We start from the raw sequence: 20,803 nt of genomic DNA, 5'->3' as shown, positions 1-20,803 counted from the left end.
TGGACTGGTAGAGGCCAAAGAAAAAAGGAGGCGGAGCAAGAACAAGACAGCCCTAGGTAGGGAGGAAGAGGAGCGGGTAAGGAGAGGACAAGGACACAGAATCGTAGAACTGTAGAGTTGGAAGGGACAATGAGAGTCACCTAGTGGTCCGTCCCAACTCTACAATTCGATGATTCTATGAAGCCCCTGCAATGCATGCATGAATGAGTGAATGAATGCATGAAACTTTATTTGCGTCAGCTGTTGGCCATAGCAAAACAAAAAAGCATTGCGATATACACAGAACAAAACAAAAGTCAGTTATATAAAACACAGTCCTGAATCAGGAGTCAAATAGTGGACCTTATTCTGATTTCCCCAGCTAGAAACCTTGCAACATTTGCAGCCTTCTGCTCCTCTTGATCTGCCAGGAGAAACGACACTGTGGCAGTGGTTGGGCAACCCGGAATGATCAATAAAAGAGCATGAATCTTTTGCCCAATGTTGGGCTTGAACCCACAGCCCTGAGATTAAGAGTCTCATACTCTACTAACTGAGTTATGCCTCAGAACGTGAATAGGTAAGGTAGGCAGCATCAACTAAAACCTGTTCACACATGAGTTGCGTGAACAGATACACTTTCTCCTAAGGCAAAACTGCCATTAGATGCAGCCTTTAGTGTTGCATGGGATTGGGGTTCTGCCCCCCCCCCCCATATACATAATGTGACCTTCAGAGAACTGAAAGAGTAAAGCTGCTCATTCAAGACTTTAGGGGAATGTGGGCAGTGAAAAAAAGGACCAGCATGGACCTTAATCAGCTCACAAACCAAGGCATATGGGTGAGAAACTGCAGCTCAGAGCTCTTCCAGCCAGCATGTTTTTCAAAACACTGGTTGTTTTAACCAAGTTTCAAACAGAATGGATGCCTTGTCATGTCAGAAAAGGTTATGCTGCAAATATTGCAGAATGATTGATTAAAGTAAGACAGATTTATAGGTCACATCCTCTAATGGCAACAGAAGCATTCATTTAATTCTCTCGTAATAGGGTAAGGATATGTAACAGGAAGCCCTGTCCTTTACCGGCAATGCATCCTGGCAGAAGTTTCCTTCACAGCTAATTTAGGTCTGTAGCAGAGAAACAGGAGTGACAGGAAAAGGTACCTCAAGGAAGAAGCGCCAACTATCCGGGCAGGTTTTGTGCCGCAGTCCTTGCTTTGAACTACGCTGCCCAGGTTGATTCTGATAGCCTTTCGCCTGCCCCTAAGACTAGCAGCTCCTGCCAACCTAGCAGTTCGAAAGCACATCAAAGTGAAAGTAGATAAAGAGGTACCACTCTGGCGGGAAGGGAAACGGCATTTCCGTGTGCTGCTCTGGTTTCGCCAGAAGCGGCTTAGTCATGCTGGCCACATGACCCAGAAAAACTGTCTGCGGACAAATGTTGGCTGCCTAGGCCAGTAAAGCGAGATGAGCGCTGCAACGCCAGAGTCTTTCACGACTGGACTTAACTGTCAGGGGTCCTTTACCTTTAGGACTAGTAGCAAAACAGCTCATGTGACTTGCAAGTGAGCCACCCTGCCAGGAGAAGAAAGCAACAACTTCTGCAAGCGCAGTGGAACTTCACCTCCCTCTCCTTCCTCCCCTCTGTGCTCTCTGCACTTCTACAAAATCTTCTCCAGAGCAGATTTTTTTTGGGGGGGGGGGAGGTTCTTGGGGGACTCTGGGCAGCTTCCAACATATATAAAAAAAACCAAAACATTTAGCATTTAAAAACTTCCTTACACATCTGCCTTCAGGTGTCTTCTAAAGATTATATAGTTACTTATCTCCTTGGTATTGGGTCACATAACTCCATACCCTCCAACATTTCTCCCATGAAAACAGGGATGTCCTAAGGAAAAGCGGGATGTGGGTGGCACTGTGAGTTAAACCACAGAGCCTAGGACTTGCTGATCAGAAGGTCGGTGGTTCGAATCCCCGCAACGGGGTGAGCTCCTGTTGCTCGGTCCCTGCTCCTGCCCACCTAGCAATTTGAAAGCACGTCAAAGTGAAAGAAGATAAATAGGTACCGCTCCGGCGGGAAGGTAAACGGTGTTTCCGTGTGCTGCTCTGGTTTGCCAGAAGCGGCTTAGTCATGCTGGCCACATGACCCGGAAGCTGTACGCTGGCTCCCTCGGCCAATAAAGCGAGATGAGCGCCGCAACCCCAGAGTCGGCCACTACTGGACCTAATGGTCAGCGGTCCCTTTACCTTTACCTTTAAGGAAAAGCATTCCAGGATCAAATCAGAAACTGGGACAGTTTCTGTAAATCTGGGACTGTCCCTGGAACATAGGGACACTTGCATAGGGTCTACGCTTGAAGCACTTGTTTCAAACGCACCATGATTTAATTGCATACGACTCTTTCTTCTGGGATTTTGTGTGTATGTCTCTCAAGCAACAAGCCGGGTGTCCTTGGAGGAATGAAACTTTCAGAAGCACATTGTGAAATATTAACTTGCTCCATCTATGGCTTAAGAAGATGATAGCAGACAAGGTAGAAGAGGAAGTAGAATCCCATCTGCTGAGCAATGTTTAAGAATGTTGACTTACCAGATTCTGTTGACATAGCCAATAGAATTGCTGGAATTTCTGAGACATGAGGAGCTGAGCACTTCCCACGGCGCTCCGGATCTTACCTAGAACTGAACAGGCAAGGTGGTTACCTTTAGTATGGGTTTGAAGAAAAAACAAAACAAAACAAGCCACCAATACTTTTGTGTTAACAAAAATGTTAAGCTGGGAAATCCTGTTACAGATAGGTAGCCGTGTTGGTCTGCCATAGTCAAAACAAAATTAAAAAATTCCTTCCAGTAGCACCTTAAAGACCAACTAAGTTAGTTCTTGGTATGAGCTTTTGTGTGCATGCACACTTCTTCAGATACACCCTGAAATCCTGTCATTGAGAAATCCTGTCATTGAGGAAATCCTGTCATTGAGAACTTTTCTTCTTAAACCCTGTTCAAGGAAGATAGAAACCAAGAGGTCCTATTGTAACTGTTGCATTTATTTTGTCAAACTCTTAAAGAGGAATTGTCCTGGGGATGGTGGGGTGGGGGGAAGCAAATGAAATTATTTTCTCAGTAAAAAATATAGTGAAATCACACTTGCAAGGTTGGGTAGGGTTGTGGGTTTTTTTGTTTTTTTTTTGCTAGATATTTGTTTGATTTTTGCACTAGGTGAATTGCTATCCTTTGCTCACTCATCTGTTTACAGAGGATCCGCAGGCAGTGGCAGCTGATGCCACTTGATCTGGCCAAATTATTCTGGTTATCCCCCTTGCACTTAAGCATCAGAGTTGCTTATTTGCTGGGAGAAGAGTGAGTGTGGCTCCCCACCTGTTCTGGTTCTCTCCTGCCTTCCACCTTTGCAGATAAACAGTGTACACTGATACTTTTCAGTTTTAACAATACTTAGCACCTACTTTGTTTCAGAAGAGGGTCACTGCTGCCCCCATTTCTAAAATGGGTTCATGCCGCAATAATGGTTCACCACTCAGAAGTAAGCCCCACTGAGCTGCAATGGAGATTCTTCCCTGGTTAGCATGAACAGGATTGAAACCTGAATAGGTTGGTCTTAAAGGTGCAACAGAGGACTGTTAACAAGGGAGCCCATAACTGACATGCTTAACTGGTATTGTAATTAGCTAAGAAGTTGAAAGGCATCCCATTAATAAGGACGAAGGGTGAGATCCAACGGCACTTTCCACATTTACAAATTATAATGTTATAGTTGCTGCCTGATCCGATGTTGTTGTTTTTTTTCCCATTCGCGGCTCCCAGCTTTATATATATATATATATATATATATATATATATATATATATATATATATATTAAAATTTTTAAACATAAATGCAGAAATAAAAACAATGAAACATATATCATAACATATTTTCTTAACTTCATTGGACTCCCTCACGTCTCCCGCTCCCACTTGCATCATTGTCAATTCTTACCCGCAATTTATCATCTTGTTTACATTCTTATATCCCACTCATTTAAAATATAATCTAATAATCCTCCCAAAGGTTTATGTTTTTTCCTCAATCTCACTTGTCATCCTAATTCCATCTAGTTTAGTGGTGCACAATTATTTATGATCTAGCATCCTTCTTAACATTCAACCAAATTACAATGCTTTTTAAAATAAATCTTAAATTTCTTCCAGTCTTCTTCAACCTTCTCTTCTCCCAGGTCTCGGATTCTGCCAGTCATCTCGGCTAGTTCCATATAGTCTATCAGCTGCATCTGCCACTCTTCCAGTGTGGGTAGATCTTGGGTTTTCCAGTGCTTAGCGATAAGTATCCTTGCTGCTGTTGTTGCATACATAAAAAATGTTCGGTCCTTCCTTAACACCTTCTGGCCGACAATACCCAAAAGGAAGGCCTCTGGTTTCTTAGTGAAGGTATACTTAAATACCTTTTTCAGCTCATTATATATCATTTCCCAGAAAGCCTTCACTCTAGGGCAAGTCCACCAGAGGTGAAAGAATGTTCCTTCATTTTCTTTACATTTCCAACATTTATTATCAGACAAATGGTATATTTTGGCAAGTTTAACTGGGGTCATGTACCATCTATATATCATTTTCATTACATTTTCCTTCAAAGCATTACATGCAGTGAAGTTCAACCCAATGGTCCACAACCTTTCCCATTCCTCAAACATAATGTTGTGCCCAATGTCCTGTGCCCACTTTATCATAGCCGATTTAACCATTTCATCTTGTGTATTCCATTTTAACAGCAAGTTATACATTCTTGAAAGTACCTTAGTCTTAGGCTCTAACAGTTCTGTTTCCAACTTCGATTTCTCCACCTGGAACCCTAGCTTTTTGTCATTTTTAAAAACTTCTTTAATCGCACTTTATCCTTCATTTTCTCCAAACTCTGCAATTTCCAATTGTCTCCATCTTTTTCTAGTATTTCTCAATATTTTGGCCATTTGGCCTCCATATTGGGTCTTTTTCGGGCCTTAGCTTCCAGCGGTGAAAGCCACCTCGGAGTTTTATTTTCCAATAAGTCTTTATATTTTGTCCAGACATTAAACACTGCTTTTCCTGATCCGATGTTTTTAAGAGTGAATTTGTAGCTGATTGCACCTTTGATCAAATGTCACTGTTATTAAGAGGGTGAATTCAGGGTTTACATTTCCACACTAATGGCAGGTTCTGGCCAAACTTAGAGCTACAAAAGCCTTAAACGCCTCAGGACTGCAATACCTCAAGGACTGCCTCTTTCCATATGAACCTGATCTGACCCTGAGATCATCCTCTGAGGCCCTTCTTTGTGTGTCTCCTCCATGAGACATCTGGAAGGTGGCAATATAAGAACAGGTTATGAACGTGCAGGGATAGCCATTTAAAAACTTATTTATTTATTCATTAATTGGCTGCCTAGTATTCCAGAATTCTGATTTTGTAGGATTATAGATTGGAAGAGGAGCTATATGTCTGCCTGGTTACAATGAGGAAATTTTGTCTGCAGCTAATGGTTGCTGCTATGAGCTTATATCTCTCTCTTCTGAACTGAGCTTGTAAACTGGTGGCTCTCACTAGTTGGAGCAAAGCGGCACAAAACAGATGTCTCCCAAACCACACCTACCGACTCACTAGCCACACAAATGGAAATATTGTGGAACCATTTCAGATCTTTCACAAGAGTTGGATCCTTTACAAGAGTAGAATCAGTGGGGTTTTGATTATAGTATTCCAATGAATACCCACTGAATAATGATGGTGTTATGTGGCAGCACGCACACACAAATTAAGAAATTCAGCAACTATGCCACTATAAATTGTAAGTGTGGAAAGGTTCTCAGAGGTGATCCACTGAAATCATTAACATTGGATCTCACCCTAACTTACAACATGTTCAGCAAAGCAAATAAGCTTCATTTTTGGGGTCTTTATTAGAAATGGTTACACTCTGTTCTGGGATCCAAGGTGAATTTTGAAAACTCAGCACTTGTTTTTGCATGTGTAAGTCAGTTGTTGCTAAGTGCCCTTGAAATAAATGAGACTTATAAAGTATGAATAGCTCCCATTACATTGTTCTCAACATTACTTGGAATGCGAATCCCACTGTTTTCAGTAGAGCTTACTCCCAAGTAAGTGTGTGTAAGATTTTTAGGCCATGACTAACGTTTGCTGGATTTTGCCTACATGGTTTGAGTTTCCTTATGGAAACTGCAGAATACATACAGGTCTCAGATATGTGAGCAAATAAATACATGTATTTAAAAAGTGGCTGATAGTATTGTCGGCCAGAGGGTGATAAAGAAGGACAGAACTTTTTTCTTGTATGCAACAACGGCAGCAAGGATACTCATTGCTAAATATTGGAAAACCCAAGATCTACCCACACTGGAAGAATGGCAGATGCAACTGATAGACTATATGGAACTGGCTGAGATGACCGGCAGAATCCGAGACCTGGGAGAGGAGAGGGTTGAAGAAGATTGGAAGAAATTCAAGATTTACCTACAAAAATATTGTAATTTGGTTGAATGTTAATAAGGATGCTAGATCACAAACAATTGAGCACCACTAAAATAGTTGGAATTAGGATGATAAGTGAGATTGAGGAAAATATAAATTTTTTGGAGAATTATTAATTATATTTAAACGAGCGGGACATAAGAACACAAACAAGTTGATAAATTGCTGGCAAAAATTTATAATGATGTAAGTGGGAGTGGGAGACGTGAGGGAGTCCAAAGAAGTTATGAAACTATGTTATGAAATATGTTACATTGTTTACTAATTTTGCATTGGTATTTAAAAATCTCAATAAAATATTATTAAAAAAAAAAAGTGGCTGATAGACAAGCTTGCTGAATCCGAACACTCTGAATTTGGGTTGGTTCATTGCTTATTTCAACTCAACGATGTTGACACAGGGAAAGGCTGCTTCATTTGTGAGGACTTACAGGCTCAGCCATTTACCCTTGCTTAATTTCATTAACTTGAAAGGTGTAGGATTGCAGCCATAGTCACCAATGTTGTTGTTTTTTAATTAAAATATTGCTCGGTGAAATGTGTTAGCATTTGACCCAGCTTAATGAACAGAATGAGGAGAAATTAGCTGAAGAGGAAGGAAATGGAAGAAGAGGATGGAAGGGAAGGTGCTAAAATAGCAGATGGATTATTATAACACATATTGCTATTGCTATTGCTTTTTTTTTTTTTTAGTTACTTAAAGCTGTTGAGTTAAATAAATATCCCCAAGTGGGGATTCATTAATTGACATTGATTTCTGCTTTCTTGTGTGTAAACATAGTTTATTCTGGTTTCCAAGCAGCCTCGTCCTGAAATCACAGGACGAGCTTAAAGCAAGCATTATAAACATGTCAGTCGCATTGAAAGTTTAAGGAGAGTTAATCCAGTCAACAGAGGTATCTCTCTCTGTGTGTGTTTTTTAAAAACACAGACATATGTCGCTTCAAGTACACTAGGAACTTTACTATCAGGAATTATCATGCCTGGGTCATGACAATCTGCCATAAATAGTCCATTTCATTGATTCTCTCCCCTCTACGCAATTACTATGGCACCAAGTGGGGAGAAGCCCATTATCCATATTCCCAGTACATCCCTTTGGCTGACCCTGCAGCCATCTCCCCATGTATTGGGGGTTGAATGTCTGCAATGGGGGTTCTCCTCTACTTGAGTAGGCTCCAAGTGTGACACAGAACCCTGATTTTTCAAGCTATTATTTGCTGCTGCTTCTTCTTTTTCTAATGCTTCAAGCAGTGGTGGAGCTGCAGTCAAAGGAGCCCAGTGGCATTTTGATTAGCCACAGAACGATCCAATAGGAATGAGTCTACAGCATGATTCTGGGGGGCAAATGATGTCTGCTCCCACTGACCAGTAGGGAAGGAATTCAGTCCAGTTCGCATTTACGGGCAAATCTACTGAATTCACACTTTCCGAGACAATTCGAGAATCAAAATACAGTCATCGCTTGATCTGAATTTTGCAATGTGGTTCTACATCCAAGTAATATGCACAGGAGAACTGTGCATAATAATTCATATGTTGGTGAAAATAAGTGCACAAAATGCTTTTTTGTTAGGGGAAATTGATTTGTAAAAGGTGCACATGCATCAAAATTGCAAACAAAGGTATGTATGTTAGCAGACCTGCATGCTGAAATGCTGCTGAATTATCAGAAGGATTTGGCAATTTTGTTTTAAATCACACATAGATGGGGAAATGTGAGCAACTGAATGTAGGAGTGAAAAAAATGGAAGGAAAATGACACTGATAAATTTGAACATGCCTACGAGCCAGTGAGGGCAACTATCTCTCCCCCTGGGAACAATGGAACATCATGGCATAGGATGCCTTTGCAGAACACAAAAAATGAACTACTGCTTACTATGACTGTGTAGCAGCTACACTCCTCCCTGGTCTACTTTTACTCCTGCACCACACTTTGCAGGTTGTCTGACCCCAGGCTTGTGGCTAAGCTCTCTCCTTGCAAACCACAAACTCAAGCCAAGAGCAAACTGTACACTATGAACCAGACCATACAAAGTAGGCCCCAAAGTTGAACCAATGAAATTCATCACAACAGATTACATGGGTACACATAACTGGACACACCGCAAAGTGGCAGTCAAACTTTAGGCTGGCAGCTTTAAAGAATGGCGCGGCAGTCGGAAAGGATAGTGGAGTCAAATCAAAGGATTATTTTTCTTTACTGGTATTATGAATGAAGAGAACTTGACTCAAGAACAAAGAAAGTGGATTCTCAAGCAGTAGACCACCCTGGGCCACCCTGAAGTGTTGTTTCCATTAGGATGTTCCAAGGGAAACACCTGAGGGCTGCCTTGACTGCAACTCTGCCACTGCTTCACGTGCCAGCAAACTTAATTTTTTTTTTTTAAAAAAAATGGGGAGTGGGAAAAGGCCCAAACCCTCTGCTAAAAGTAAAGGTAAAGAGACCCCTGACCATTAGGTCCAGTTATGACCGACTCTGGAGTTGCGGCGCTCATCTCGCTTTATTGGCTGAGGGAGCCGGCGTACAGCATGACTAAGCCACTTCTGGCGATCCAGAGCAGTGCACGGAAACGCCGCTGGAGCGGTACCTATTTATCTACTTGCACTTTGTGCTTTCAAACTGCTAGGTTGGCAGGAGCAGGGACCGAGCAACAGGAGCTCACCCCGTTGTGGGGATTCGAACTGCCGATCTTCTGATCGGCAAGCCCTAGGCTCTGTGGCTTAACCCACAGCTCCACCCGCATCCCTCGTAAACCTTCTGCTACCTCATATTAAATAATGATGAGTTTTCACATAAAAAGATAATGGATGCTAGACGACTGCTAAAGATTGCCCCAGTCTTTGGGGTGCCTTTTAAATCTGCCCTCATAAATCAACAATGAAAGTCTGGGATGAATTGTCCATGCCAGCTTTTGTTGCAGCAGGCATTTTGAACTGTACCTGGAATTCGGGGACGGGGAGTGGAGCTGCTTGAAAACTGGTCAGATATGCTCTGAGTGGCCAGTTTCAGTCAGCCATCAATCTTGTTGCTGCATCTCGAGAGTAATGAGAACCTCAGTGACTTCAGTTGGATGGGAGCGAGTTCCAATCAAGGTATAAATGGACTGTGGATCTTGTTGCATGGGAGGGCCATATTGGCAGAAGTAGGGCACACTGAGACCAGCTGAGAATGCCCATTTTAAAATGAGCTAAGCACTGATGTTAGCTGATGGCACTGATGTTAGCTCTTCACATTTCAGAGACTGGTTAAAGTGACAGGGCAGGGGAGGGAACAGACTGAAATCTATATCTAAGTCTTGCAGGCCACTTTTTAAATTTCACTTTGAGTGATTCCTTGTCTGTTCAAGCAATTGAGACACTACCTGGGTAGCAAACGGCTCACAGAATGAATCTCGCTTTATGCCTAGGATGCTTGAGGAATTGGATTTCTCTGAATTCTGATAGAACTGACCTGCTGTAAAATGTGCAGATTGAAATGGATGGTATCCAATGTTAGTCATATTCAGAGTAGATCCATTTAAATCAATGAACTTTAGTAACTCAAGCCCATTTATTTCAATGGGTTTAATCTGAGTTTGACCGTACTGGATATCACACAATGTAATCATTCTTCAAATTTTGTATTTCTCCAAATTTCGAGATACAGTTCTCAATTATAAAAACAAAAGTACCAAAATGCATTAAAATGTGTATTTTAGGATAAAATACATGTAGAAATTTGTATAGTGAGATAAACTATGATGCTAAACAGAATTCTGACATTTTAGCTTTATGTTCTAATTGATTTTCTGTTATTGTTTTCTAAAGTATCTCCGTTGTAGAAGTGGGTTCTTAAGATATATTTGATTTAAATTCCCTGATGGATCTGACTAATTTAAAAAGAGAATTTAAAAAGTAAAATCACACACAAACACACACACACACTGAAAATCCTGCCTCAGTTTTATTGATAGCCATCATAAAGATATGTATTGGTCAGGTTTTTCAATTCCAGACCACACATTTTCAGTCTAGTTAAATTAGAAAAATGAATGGCCAAACAACTTATAAAGTGCACTTTGCAAAGTGTGCAGTGTGCTTCTACCCTTTCTATCATGGAAGCACATCAGGTGCCTTTGGAGGGCCGACTTGGGCTCCAGATTATGGGTGCCCAGTGGTGTGTGACATGATGCGATGTCACGATGTCACGTTGTGTTGTAATGACATGATGCCACATCGTGTGTGCCCTAGCAGTGTCTGGGAACCCCAGAAGTCGCATCCAAGGCCCCAGAAGGCCTCAGACACGACTTCTGGGGCTATGTAAGGCACTGGAAGTCACACTGGAGGCCTCAGACACCATTTCTGGTCTCCTCTACGATGTGGCGTTTTTTTTGTGGGTGCTCGAGCCCCCAGGGCCCCCTATAGTTGGGGCCAGTGGGTGCCTTATTCCTGACCCAACCACACTCCTGCTTCTTGATGCTGCTGTCACTAAGCTGCTTAAGAAGGCCATATTCCCCAGAGCCTGTTTTGTATGTTTATAGGGGGAAATTAAGGTAATCTATATTCCGCTATGCTATTGCTATAGACCAGAAGAAAGGTAGGCACAAGAAAGGTAGGCAGGATTGTGCCCACTGGTTCCACTCCCAACCTGTGGAGTTAGGCATACATACAACTGTTCACCCAGACTTCTCAGTCACACAAGGGCTCCATTCAGGCCTTCAAGAACCAAGCTAGAATCACAGCCTTTGCCCTTTCTACCTGTGCTTGCAGTATACATCATGAGAACAGGGCCAAAATGACTGTTAAAAATAGTCATGAAGTTATCTGTCCCTATTATCCATGCTAGTCATTGAAAGTTCTCTAAGCAGTATGCCCCTGGTTTTCAGCCACCCAGGGACAAAGAGCAAATGGTGGCCTGTAAATTTATCAGAGGCACCTGACAGCTCATTACCAAGTGCAAAAAGTGTACTAGGGCCAAATGTGTTCTTTGGTCTGATCTAGCAAAGTATGGCCTGAGATTGCTGGCTTATACGTATGAATTGTTTCTGCTCTGAGGTGGCCACTGGCTCTGCTTGGCACATCCCATTTGGAAATCCACACATTCTAAGCAAAACCCCATTAGATTTATCCTCCAACCTGCCAGTCAAACTTGATACCTCCCTTTGCTGTCTCCTGCAGGCATTTATGGTGGGGCAATCAGAGAAGAAGAAGAAGAAGAAGAAGAAGAAGAAGAAGAAGAAGAAGAAGAAGAAGAAGAAGAAGAGTAGTAGTAGTAGTAGTAGTTTGGATTTGATATCCCGCTTTATCACTACCCTAAGGAGTCTCAAAGCGGCTAACATTCTCCTTTCCCTTCCTCCCCCACAACAAACACTCTGTGAGGTGAGTGGGGCTGAGAGACTTCAGAGAAGTGTGACTGGCCCAAGGTCACCCAGCAGCGGCATGTGGAGGAGCGGAGACACGAACCCCGTTCACCAGATTACGAGTCTACCGCTCTTAACCACTACACAACACTGGCTCTCCAGAGGCAGTGTCTTGGGAGCGGGGGAACTGGGAAGACTGTTTTGTCCTCCTCGCTTCTATCAGGTTGATTATTCTGTCCACAGCAAAAGCTGCCTTGCATGTCCAGCTACCCAGGGAATCAGAAGCAAAAACTACAGCCCAAATGAGTTAGACTATGACACAGTATACATGCGAGGCAAGCTCTTAGGGTCTGTTTTCAATAGCTTTGCAAACTCCTTGAAACAGCACATTCACAACCAAAAGAGGACTGACTATGCTGCGGGTGTATAATATCTGGTGATACTTGGACACGAGTGGAGCTTTAGAATCTCACTGCCCCGTGTTTGCTCAAATCTGCATTCACAGGAAGCAACCTTGCCTTTCAAACCGCATGTCTACTTTGGCTAAACCTTTATTGGTAGGCATAAATCACAGAAGATAAACAGCACAAACGTATTATGCCATCAATATTGTCTGGTTGTATCTTGGAGAAGATCTACTCAGGCTACATTAATATACAGAGATGGACAAGCACTGACACGTTAAATATACAGACTTTCCTGTAAAGCCTGCAGGAAGCAGTATTTCACCATAGAAAGTAGTAGCACCTGAATGGTTGCCTTGAGCCAAAACGACTTGCGCTCATCAAGGAGTGTTCATGTCATGTATGTCAATCAAGATGCATTTCAAGCTGTGACAAATCCCAGAGTCTGTCACAGCAAAGGACAATAAAGAGACCACGATAAATCTGTTAGCCTTTAAGGTGCCACAGGACTCTTTGTTATTTCAGGCTGCGATATCACGACGCCCTCTTGAGTGTGCGCTTATCAACCCATGAAGGCGCAAAAGTGTCAGATGGTATGTGATGAAAAACCAGGAGAAAAGAGCTTTTCATCGGGAAGACTCAAACAAACCCCAAAGCAAGCATAACTCTTTCTCCACACATATCTGTGCTCCATTTCTTTTAAGAAGGCTTCCTTCTGAGGAAGCCCCATGGGAAATAAGTAGGTATGCAGAAGCTTGAACTGCAAAAGGGAATTATTTGGTTATATTGTTACATGCCATGGTGACCATTGGGGCTAAATGCAGGGAGACCAACCTACGTTGCAGTAGGAAGGCAAACGGCATTTCCATGCACTCTGGTACTTGTCACAGTGTTCTGTTGAGCCAGAAGTGGTTTAGTCCTGCTGGCCACATGACTCGGAAAGCGGTCTGTGGACAAACGCTGGCTCCCTCAGCCTGAAGTGAGATGAGGGCAGCAACCCCATAGTTGCCTTTGACTGGACTTAACCGTCCAGGGGTCCTTTACCTTATGTACATTATATGATTCCTGGTGTCATTTTACAGGGGATGAGTGGCGGTGAACAAGTCTGTTTGAAGTAACCCCTCCATCCTTCCCCACACTGATGCTGTGATTTCGAAAGAGGCACCCCCTCCCCCTCCCAGTTGGTTGTTTTTTAAAATAATAATAATACTAAAGTGTTACTTTTGTTACACAGTATCATGAAGCATTTCCTTGCTGTTTCCAGAATAAAATGCTTTTTACCATTGGTGGCAATATTCTGTGGACCCCTGTTGTCAACCGAATAAAAGACAATAGGTGGTAATAGACTGTAAACAAAGAGGCTGAGCTCGGTAATATAATGCAGTCTGCAAAGCAATTTCCCTTCTTCCTATTGAGGATGGATGCCTTGATCAGCACTGGAAATGCCCCGTAAACCCAAGCACGGCATCTATGCTTATATAATGTGATTTGTTTCATATTTTTTATGAACAGAATCAGTGCCACACTAAGATTGCTTAAGCCCATAGCAATGCAACAGCCACCTTCCCAACACCAGCATCCCTCCTGCTTACCTGGATGGGGATGGGATAGGGCCTAGCAGTGGAAGGGGGGTGCACAGGCACGCTGGCAGGGTCACGGGATTGGCTGCACCAATATGCCTATGTGGCCCCCACATTGCCGCCACCCTGCCCCACCCTAGACACATCCAGGTAAGCAGCAGTGACACCAGTGTCAGGAGGGTGGCTCGGTCCCACCAGTTGCACTGCTATGGGGTTCAAGCAAGCATATTGTGGCACCAATGATGCTTGTGAAAATATGGAACAAATCACACTGGGTGGACAATATTTATACTGAATCCTGATTACCATCCAAAGTAGAAACACGGAATAAGCCCTCAAAAGATTCTGAACTTTGGACGTGGGAATTTAAAAATGCAATGCAGTTGGGATTTCTTTCTTTTATCTTCCCTGTATCTGAACATAACACAACACAACACAACACAACACAACACAACACAACACAACACAACACAACACAACACAACACAACATAACATAACATAACATAACATAACATAACATAACATAACATAACATAACATAACATAACATAACATAAAACATAATAATAGTATAATATAACTTTTAAAAAGTTAGCTGTAAAGTTATAGAAAATTCTGAGAATTCATGGGCCATGTTCTGTTTCTTCCTTTCCTTCAAATTTCAATAAATTGTATTTTATGTTTCTGTGGGATCAAATGTGAATTCTCCTTCATATTTGGAAATCACAGACTACGGGGAATATATGTGTGTGAGCTTTTCTATGTAGATAACTCAATAGGTTTTAACTTCTATAGTCCCAGGAGACATATAACATATAGAAGCAAAATCCCAAAGGTGCATCATACGCAGTGCAAATAATCAAGAGGTCAGCATGCTATCAAACAACAACTTTCCTTAGAAACTTCTTCCTTTTACTACTACTACTACAAAATAAAGTTATAGGTCTTTGATTTAATAAGAAGGCTTGGGTTTTATCAGATTTACCCGAGTGATCACAGCAATAATATAAACATTAAAGAAGCACTAGACAGTTTCAGAAGTACCCTAAAAGAAAATACAAAATATGGCTATGGTCTTACTTTCTTCAGAAAGATCGTTTTCTTCCGCTTCTCTCTCCATCTCTTTACACCATCCTTCCATCCTCTTGGTCTCAGTATGTAGCAACTTCATAAACCAAGATCCATCTCGTCGACATGGAGACATGCGCCCTGTTTCAACTGTCTCAATGGCTGGTTCCAACCAAGGTTCAGGTGGTGGGAGATTGGAGGTGTCTACTTGGGTCCTATAATCTTCTCTGTAACTAAACAGCCCCTGTGTCCGTACAGTTCTTACCGCACCATATTGAGTAGGGGTGCTGGGTTCTGAATGCCGCTGGAAAGAGCCACCAAACTGAAGTCCCTTGTCCTCCATTGTTATGTGTCCTGGAAAGCCTTCGAGTTCCAGGTCAGCCTGAACCGCTGTTGTTACACTATTTGAGCGCTTAAACCGCCCATGCCTGGAGAGGAATGGAAAACAGCACACGGATACACATATTGCCCAAAATACATTTCCCCCTGATAAAATCACAATATCTCAACTCTGCAGCCATTCAGAATCTTTTATCACTACTGTTCAGAAATATTAATAGAAAACAAACATGGTTATTTGAATGAAGCAAGTGAATGAAGTATACTCTACATAGGACACAATGGGACTATTGATCAGAAGAACGTACTAATGAAAATCATTCAAGCCACCTTTGGAAGCAAACATTGATTTGTTCCCACAGTAGAAAACAAAGCACCTCATTTGTAAGTGAACTGGGGAGAACGGTCTGCAAATGCCACAGTGACTCAGATTATCACTAAACCAAATAACAGCAAATAGATGAATGACCAATCTTAAGGTCTAAAACAGGGGTCGGCAAGCTTTTTTGGGGGTGGGCTGGTTCACCACACCACAAACCTCCTGGTGGGCTGGAGTGTGTGTGTGTGTGTGTGTGTGTGTGCGTGCATGCATGCGCACATGTGCATATGGCAGAGGGGGCTTCTCTCTTCCCCAGCCTCTTTTGTCCCACTGCTTACCTAGGGAGCCTCCAAGAGGCAGAGGCTGACGGCGGTGGCGAAACAAGCAGCCCAAAAGCGTTGCTTTCGGGCTGCTTGTTCCTCCTTTGCTGATGACGACAGCCTCTACCGCTTGCAAGGGCAGGCACAGGAGCCACGCTTGGCAGAGTGGTGGCAGCATGAGCAGTTGTGGCAAACAGCTTGCTCCGATGAGGGGCTGCTGGAAATGCACTTGGCCAGCTCAACCCAGCCCCTTCCTCCTCTCAGCCACGTACAGCTGTTGCTTGCCCATTGGCCAGGGCCTCAAAGCTTAGCAGGCGATTGGCCGAAAATTTGCTGCACCAGGAGGAGGGTGGGAGGAGGTTCCACCGCGGTGAGGGAGAGGGGGGAAAATGTCGGCGGGGAAAAAATGGCGCCCGCACCACGAAAAGGAACCACTATGGAATCCCCACGCTGATCCATGGAACAGGCCATGGGCTCATGGGCTAGAACCGGCCCATGGGCCTTAAGTTGCCGACCTCTGGTCTAAAATATGTAAATATTCTCTGTTTGGCTTGATTTTTTATTTTTATTTTTAAGGCAAGTCTTAAAGGTATTTCTTTGCCAATCGGCTTTTGGATAAGCCAAACTGGAGTAGCTATCATCCAATGAGATGGCTAGCAGTGATGTTCTATGTGGTTATATAACATGCTGCTTGTTTGGTTTTATTAAACAAATTTGTATTGATTTTCATTGTGTAGGTAGTAATACTTTGGTGTGTTTTTTAATGTGACTTTTTAAAACAGTAAGCTGCTTTGGGAGAAATAAATAAATAGAATAGATATTAATTGTGGGGCAAGGTTGCTCATAGCTATTATTAAATGATTTCTAATAATGGTAAAATGTTCACATGTAAACACACCAAATACATGCACATACATGGCACATGTTTTCTTGAAGACTCACACCACATTATATCATGTACACACACACATATTGTGCCTTTGCTTGACATACCGTTTATCATCTTCCACTTGCACTCCAACTGAGTGGTATTCCCGTAGGCCTCTGCTCTCGGTATCTGAATCAGTTGCTGTTTCCACCTAGTTCAACACAAAAGATAAATCTGCAGAAGTGAACATTGAAAACCTGGAATTATTACTACCTCGTGGATTTAAACTAACATTACATTTCTCTCTTTACGAGTAGCAATCCGGGCCCAAACATGTCTATGAATGGATCATACACACTGATTGCAGCACAGGTTATCTGCAAGGAGGTGTATTTGAGATCACAGGATGGGGCGGGGGGAAAATCTCATGGAGTGAAATATTTCAAATAGTGTGCTGTTGTATATTACAAAAATGCGAGGAGCAGCTATGGCTCTATTTTGTCATTCTTCCCGCGTACTTTGGAAACCATGTTGAATGAACACATGGAGTCGCATTGTGCTTGACATCCCTCTTCTCGACCACCAGAGATTCAAAGGCTCCTTATGTGCAGTCTTGTAGTACGTGATCAAAACTGAACTTTTAATTCAGGGTGGATGGATTAGTTTATTTCCAGTCTATGCCAATTTTGTATGTGGTTATTCATAGGTCTGTCCTGTTTGTGCATTAATCAAAATCCGCATGAAAATTCGTCTTTAAAACTATGCAATTAGATATGTATTTCATCACAAATCATTCACTTGCACGTATATTTTATCTGAATGTGCACATTTCTAAATGGATTTTATGTTAAAACATCCAATTTAAACATTTTTGGAACTGAGAATTGTACTGCAAAACTTCACAAACTCTGAAGGAGAGTAAACCTTTCAGTCTGCACATTGGACAGGGAGGGGCAGATCAGAGCAGTTAGTAATGAAATTCTCAGAAACTGAATTCCTCGAGCATACTTTAGTTAAGTTAGATTTTTAAAGTTCTGAATGTTACATTCTCAGTGCCAGAAAAATCAATACAAGAGGCATATATCTTGCTCCAAGTTATCGTTCTATGCAGCTTGCCAGGGCTGACACTCTCTAAATACCCCAGCGATTATTTCCATGTTTTAATACCTTTCATTTTCTTGCCATGTCTAGAAGCAGAAACCACTGCCAAATGAGGATTTTCTATGCAATTTGGCAAGCTAAACATTTTAGTGCTAATTGCACAAAAATAAATCTGGGCAGTGGAGGGGACCCTCTCCACTATGCTTTTAGTGTTCAGGAGGGGAGAAGTTTACCTGTATGCCTGTAAAATTCAGGAAATGGACAGTAATGGGCACTTTACATAATTAAGCTTGCAATAAAACAAATATTTCTGCTACTGCTAATAAATATCGCACTGGAATGCTTCACCTCATGATTATGATTATTAGTAGTAATATACTGTCCTTTGTCATAATACCCAGGGCTTATGTAAGCATGCTTCCTAGATATTTCCCTGGACGCATGGTGCCCTAGTAATTTAGGCTGCTGTCTAAATTGGATTTCGTTCCCAACCCACCCCCATCCCTTACACTCTCTATCATTGCATCAAAGGCTGTCTTTAAGCCTCCAAATGTTATGTACAGAGAAACATCTTTGCACTCTGGAATGTGTTGTAAGTATGGAAAGACAAGCCAGTGATCTGCAGTAGAGTAGACTGGTCCTTTCAAGGCTGAGGCCTTGATTTCTCTCCAGGAAATAACTTGTTAGTTGCAGGGATGGAATGTATCCTCTGCACATGAACTTTACAAAGAGGAGGTACCTGAATTGTAAGGCATCCAGGTGAGAAGCATGTCAGACTTCCACTTCCTTTGCTTTATATGCACATTTTCCAGGCCACACAGACCTACCAAGGTTAAGAGATCTGCTAGTAAATGCAGGGCTTGATGTGATAGTCACTGCTGACAGTGCAGAGCAGATTCTTGTCTCCCTAACCCTGCTGGTTCCATGCTGTTTCCACACATACGTCATGTGTGTTATGGTGTCATTGCATTTGTTAATTGTTTAATGCCTCATCCCACAATGCCATTTTATGATTTCTAATATTTAGGAACAGGAAATCGACATCAGTAGCATAATCCGAGCTATAGAATGAATGCTAATTATTTGATAAATCTATTGGTGGTAGCTATAGGAGCCGAAGGTTTATTAGATTATTTTTTGTAATCTCTTACTGAAAACAGATCACAAGAATTTGAAGTTGAAGGGAAAATGGGAAAATGGCAGTGATAAAGGAAGTAACAACACATTTTTCCCCCAACACAGCTTGCTTTTGTCTATTACTACTAGCACTGAAGATTATCAGCAGTTATTTAACACCATGAAGGCAGGAAAAATATGCTATGAATTGTCAGACTGTTTTTAGAAAGGTGAGATGGTGCCATAAAAACAGCTTCTGTGCATTGTTGGAGTTATAATACTATATCTGTTCACTGTGAATATTATTAAAAGGAGTTCATTAAATGACAGTGTGTAATTCATCACTGAAACCTCTGGAAATTTTGCTTGCTTCCTAGAAAAATATCCTGAAAGTATGGTTGACCACAACAACAACTAAAACAAAAAAATGATAGCATATATATTTATTTGTTTTGTAACACCTTCCTTAAGAAACGATGTTCAGCAAATATTTCATCCTTACAAATACAGTGGTACCTCTGGATGCGAATGGGATCCGTTCTGGAGCCCCATTCGCATCCTGAAGTGAATGCAACCCACGATTCGCCACTTCCGCGCTCCGTCACTTCCGGGTCACAGTGTAGCGCAACCCAAAAATGCTCAACCTGAAGCGTAGTCATCCCAAGGTATGACTGTAACTTGAGTTTCATACTGAAGACCTCACGTTTTTGCCATCTAAACCAGTATTCCTTGACCTTTTAGAGTGTGAAAGGCAACCAAATTAATGACCGTATATGCTCGAGTATAAGCCGACTTTTTCAGCACATTTTTTATGCTGAAAAAGCCCCCCCCCCCAGCTTATACTCGAGTGAGGGTCCCTGTCGGCAGTGGCGGAGGAGGAACGAGCAGCCCGAAAGCAGACCTTTCAGACTGCTTGTTCTTCTTCTGCCACTGCTGCCACCAGCCTCTGCCTCTCAGACCACCCTAGGTAGGCAGGAGGAAGGGAGGAGCTGGGGGGAGAGAGAAGCCCCCTCTGCTGTGTGTGCATGTGCGCACGCACACACACTCACTCCAGCCCACCAGGAGGTTTGTGGTGTGGTGAACCGGCTTATACTCGGGTCAATAAGTTTCCCAAATTTTTTGAGGTAAAATTAGGTGTCTCGGCTTATATTTGGGTCGGCTTATACTTGAGTATATACGGTAACAAATTCACGGATTAGTTAACATTAAAAAAAAAAACCTACAAGAAGATGTAAAGGATGGCAATATTTTCTCAATCTTCTTAAGAAAACTGACTGTATACTATTAGAATGGGTCTTTGGGGCAAACATTTATCCTCTCCAAAGTTAACGTGTTATCCATATTATTACTTAAGCCTATATTTTACTGGCAATGAGATGATTAAAAAGAACATGAAAGTGTATGTTTTAGATATTCATTTGATAGCCAACACCTTGTAGATGTGAGAATAATAGTGAGACCTCTCACCTGCAAAGTTCCGGCAGTGATCTGGGTTAGACAGTAATGTTGAAAACAGAACCTTGGTATCTTCTTAACTAAATTTAGACCAGCATAGGCCTTTTCACTGATCTTTCTGCTACGCAGCCTTAGAATAAGAATGCCTAGAACCTTGTGGGGTTGTTGTTGTTTTAATTAAAAAACCCAACCCCACAAGGTTCAAAATCCTACGTCATAGGAGCTTTATGAACCTGGCAACGGTCTGGATTCAAATGCCGAAGTGGTGGCATGAATCCACGAGTGTGGTCTTGTGTAATTGCTGCTTATCTCCTCCTATTAGTGAAGGTCACAACAAGGAAGCATTCAATGTGGCTCTTTTGGAC

At 42.2% G+C, this 20,803-nt stretch overlaps 1 protein-coding gene across 9 annotated transcripts in view; it reads right to left on the bottom strand.

The window, feature by feature from the left end:
- The window catches only part of DLGAP2 (DLG associated protein 2), a 420,471-nt gene that overhangs the window by 13,415 nt on the left and 386,253 nt on the right, over positions 1-20,803 (bottom strand). For all 9 annotated transcript variants that reach the window (XM_079969732.1, XM_079969731.1, XM_079969733.1 and 6 more), the window contains 3 exons: positions 16,892-16,977; positions 14,933-15,348; positions 2,574-2,665 (listed from right to left, as the gene is read on the bottom strand). In XM_079969732.1, coding sequence (XP_079825858.1) covers positions 2,574-2,665; positions 14,933-15,348; positions 16,892-16,977 — 594 coding nt within the window. The remainder of the gene's footprint in view (positions 1-2,573; positions 2,666-14,932; positions 15,349-16,891; positions 16,978-20,803) is intronic.

Source organism: Podarcis cretensis (genome assembly GCF_951804945.1).
Source record: "Podarcis cretensis genome assembly, chromosome: 3".
NCBI lineage: Eukaryota > Metazoa > Chordata > Lepidosauria > Squamata > Lacertidae > Podarcis > Podarcis cretensis.
This window is presented reverse-complemented; position numbering and strand designations above follow the sequence as displayed.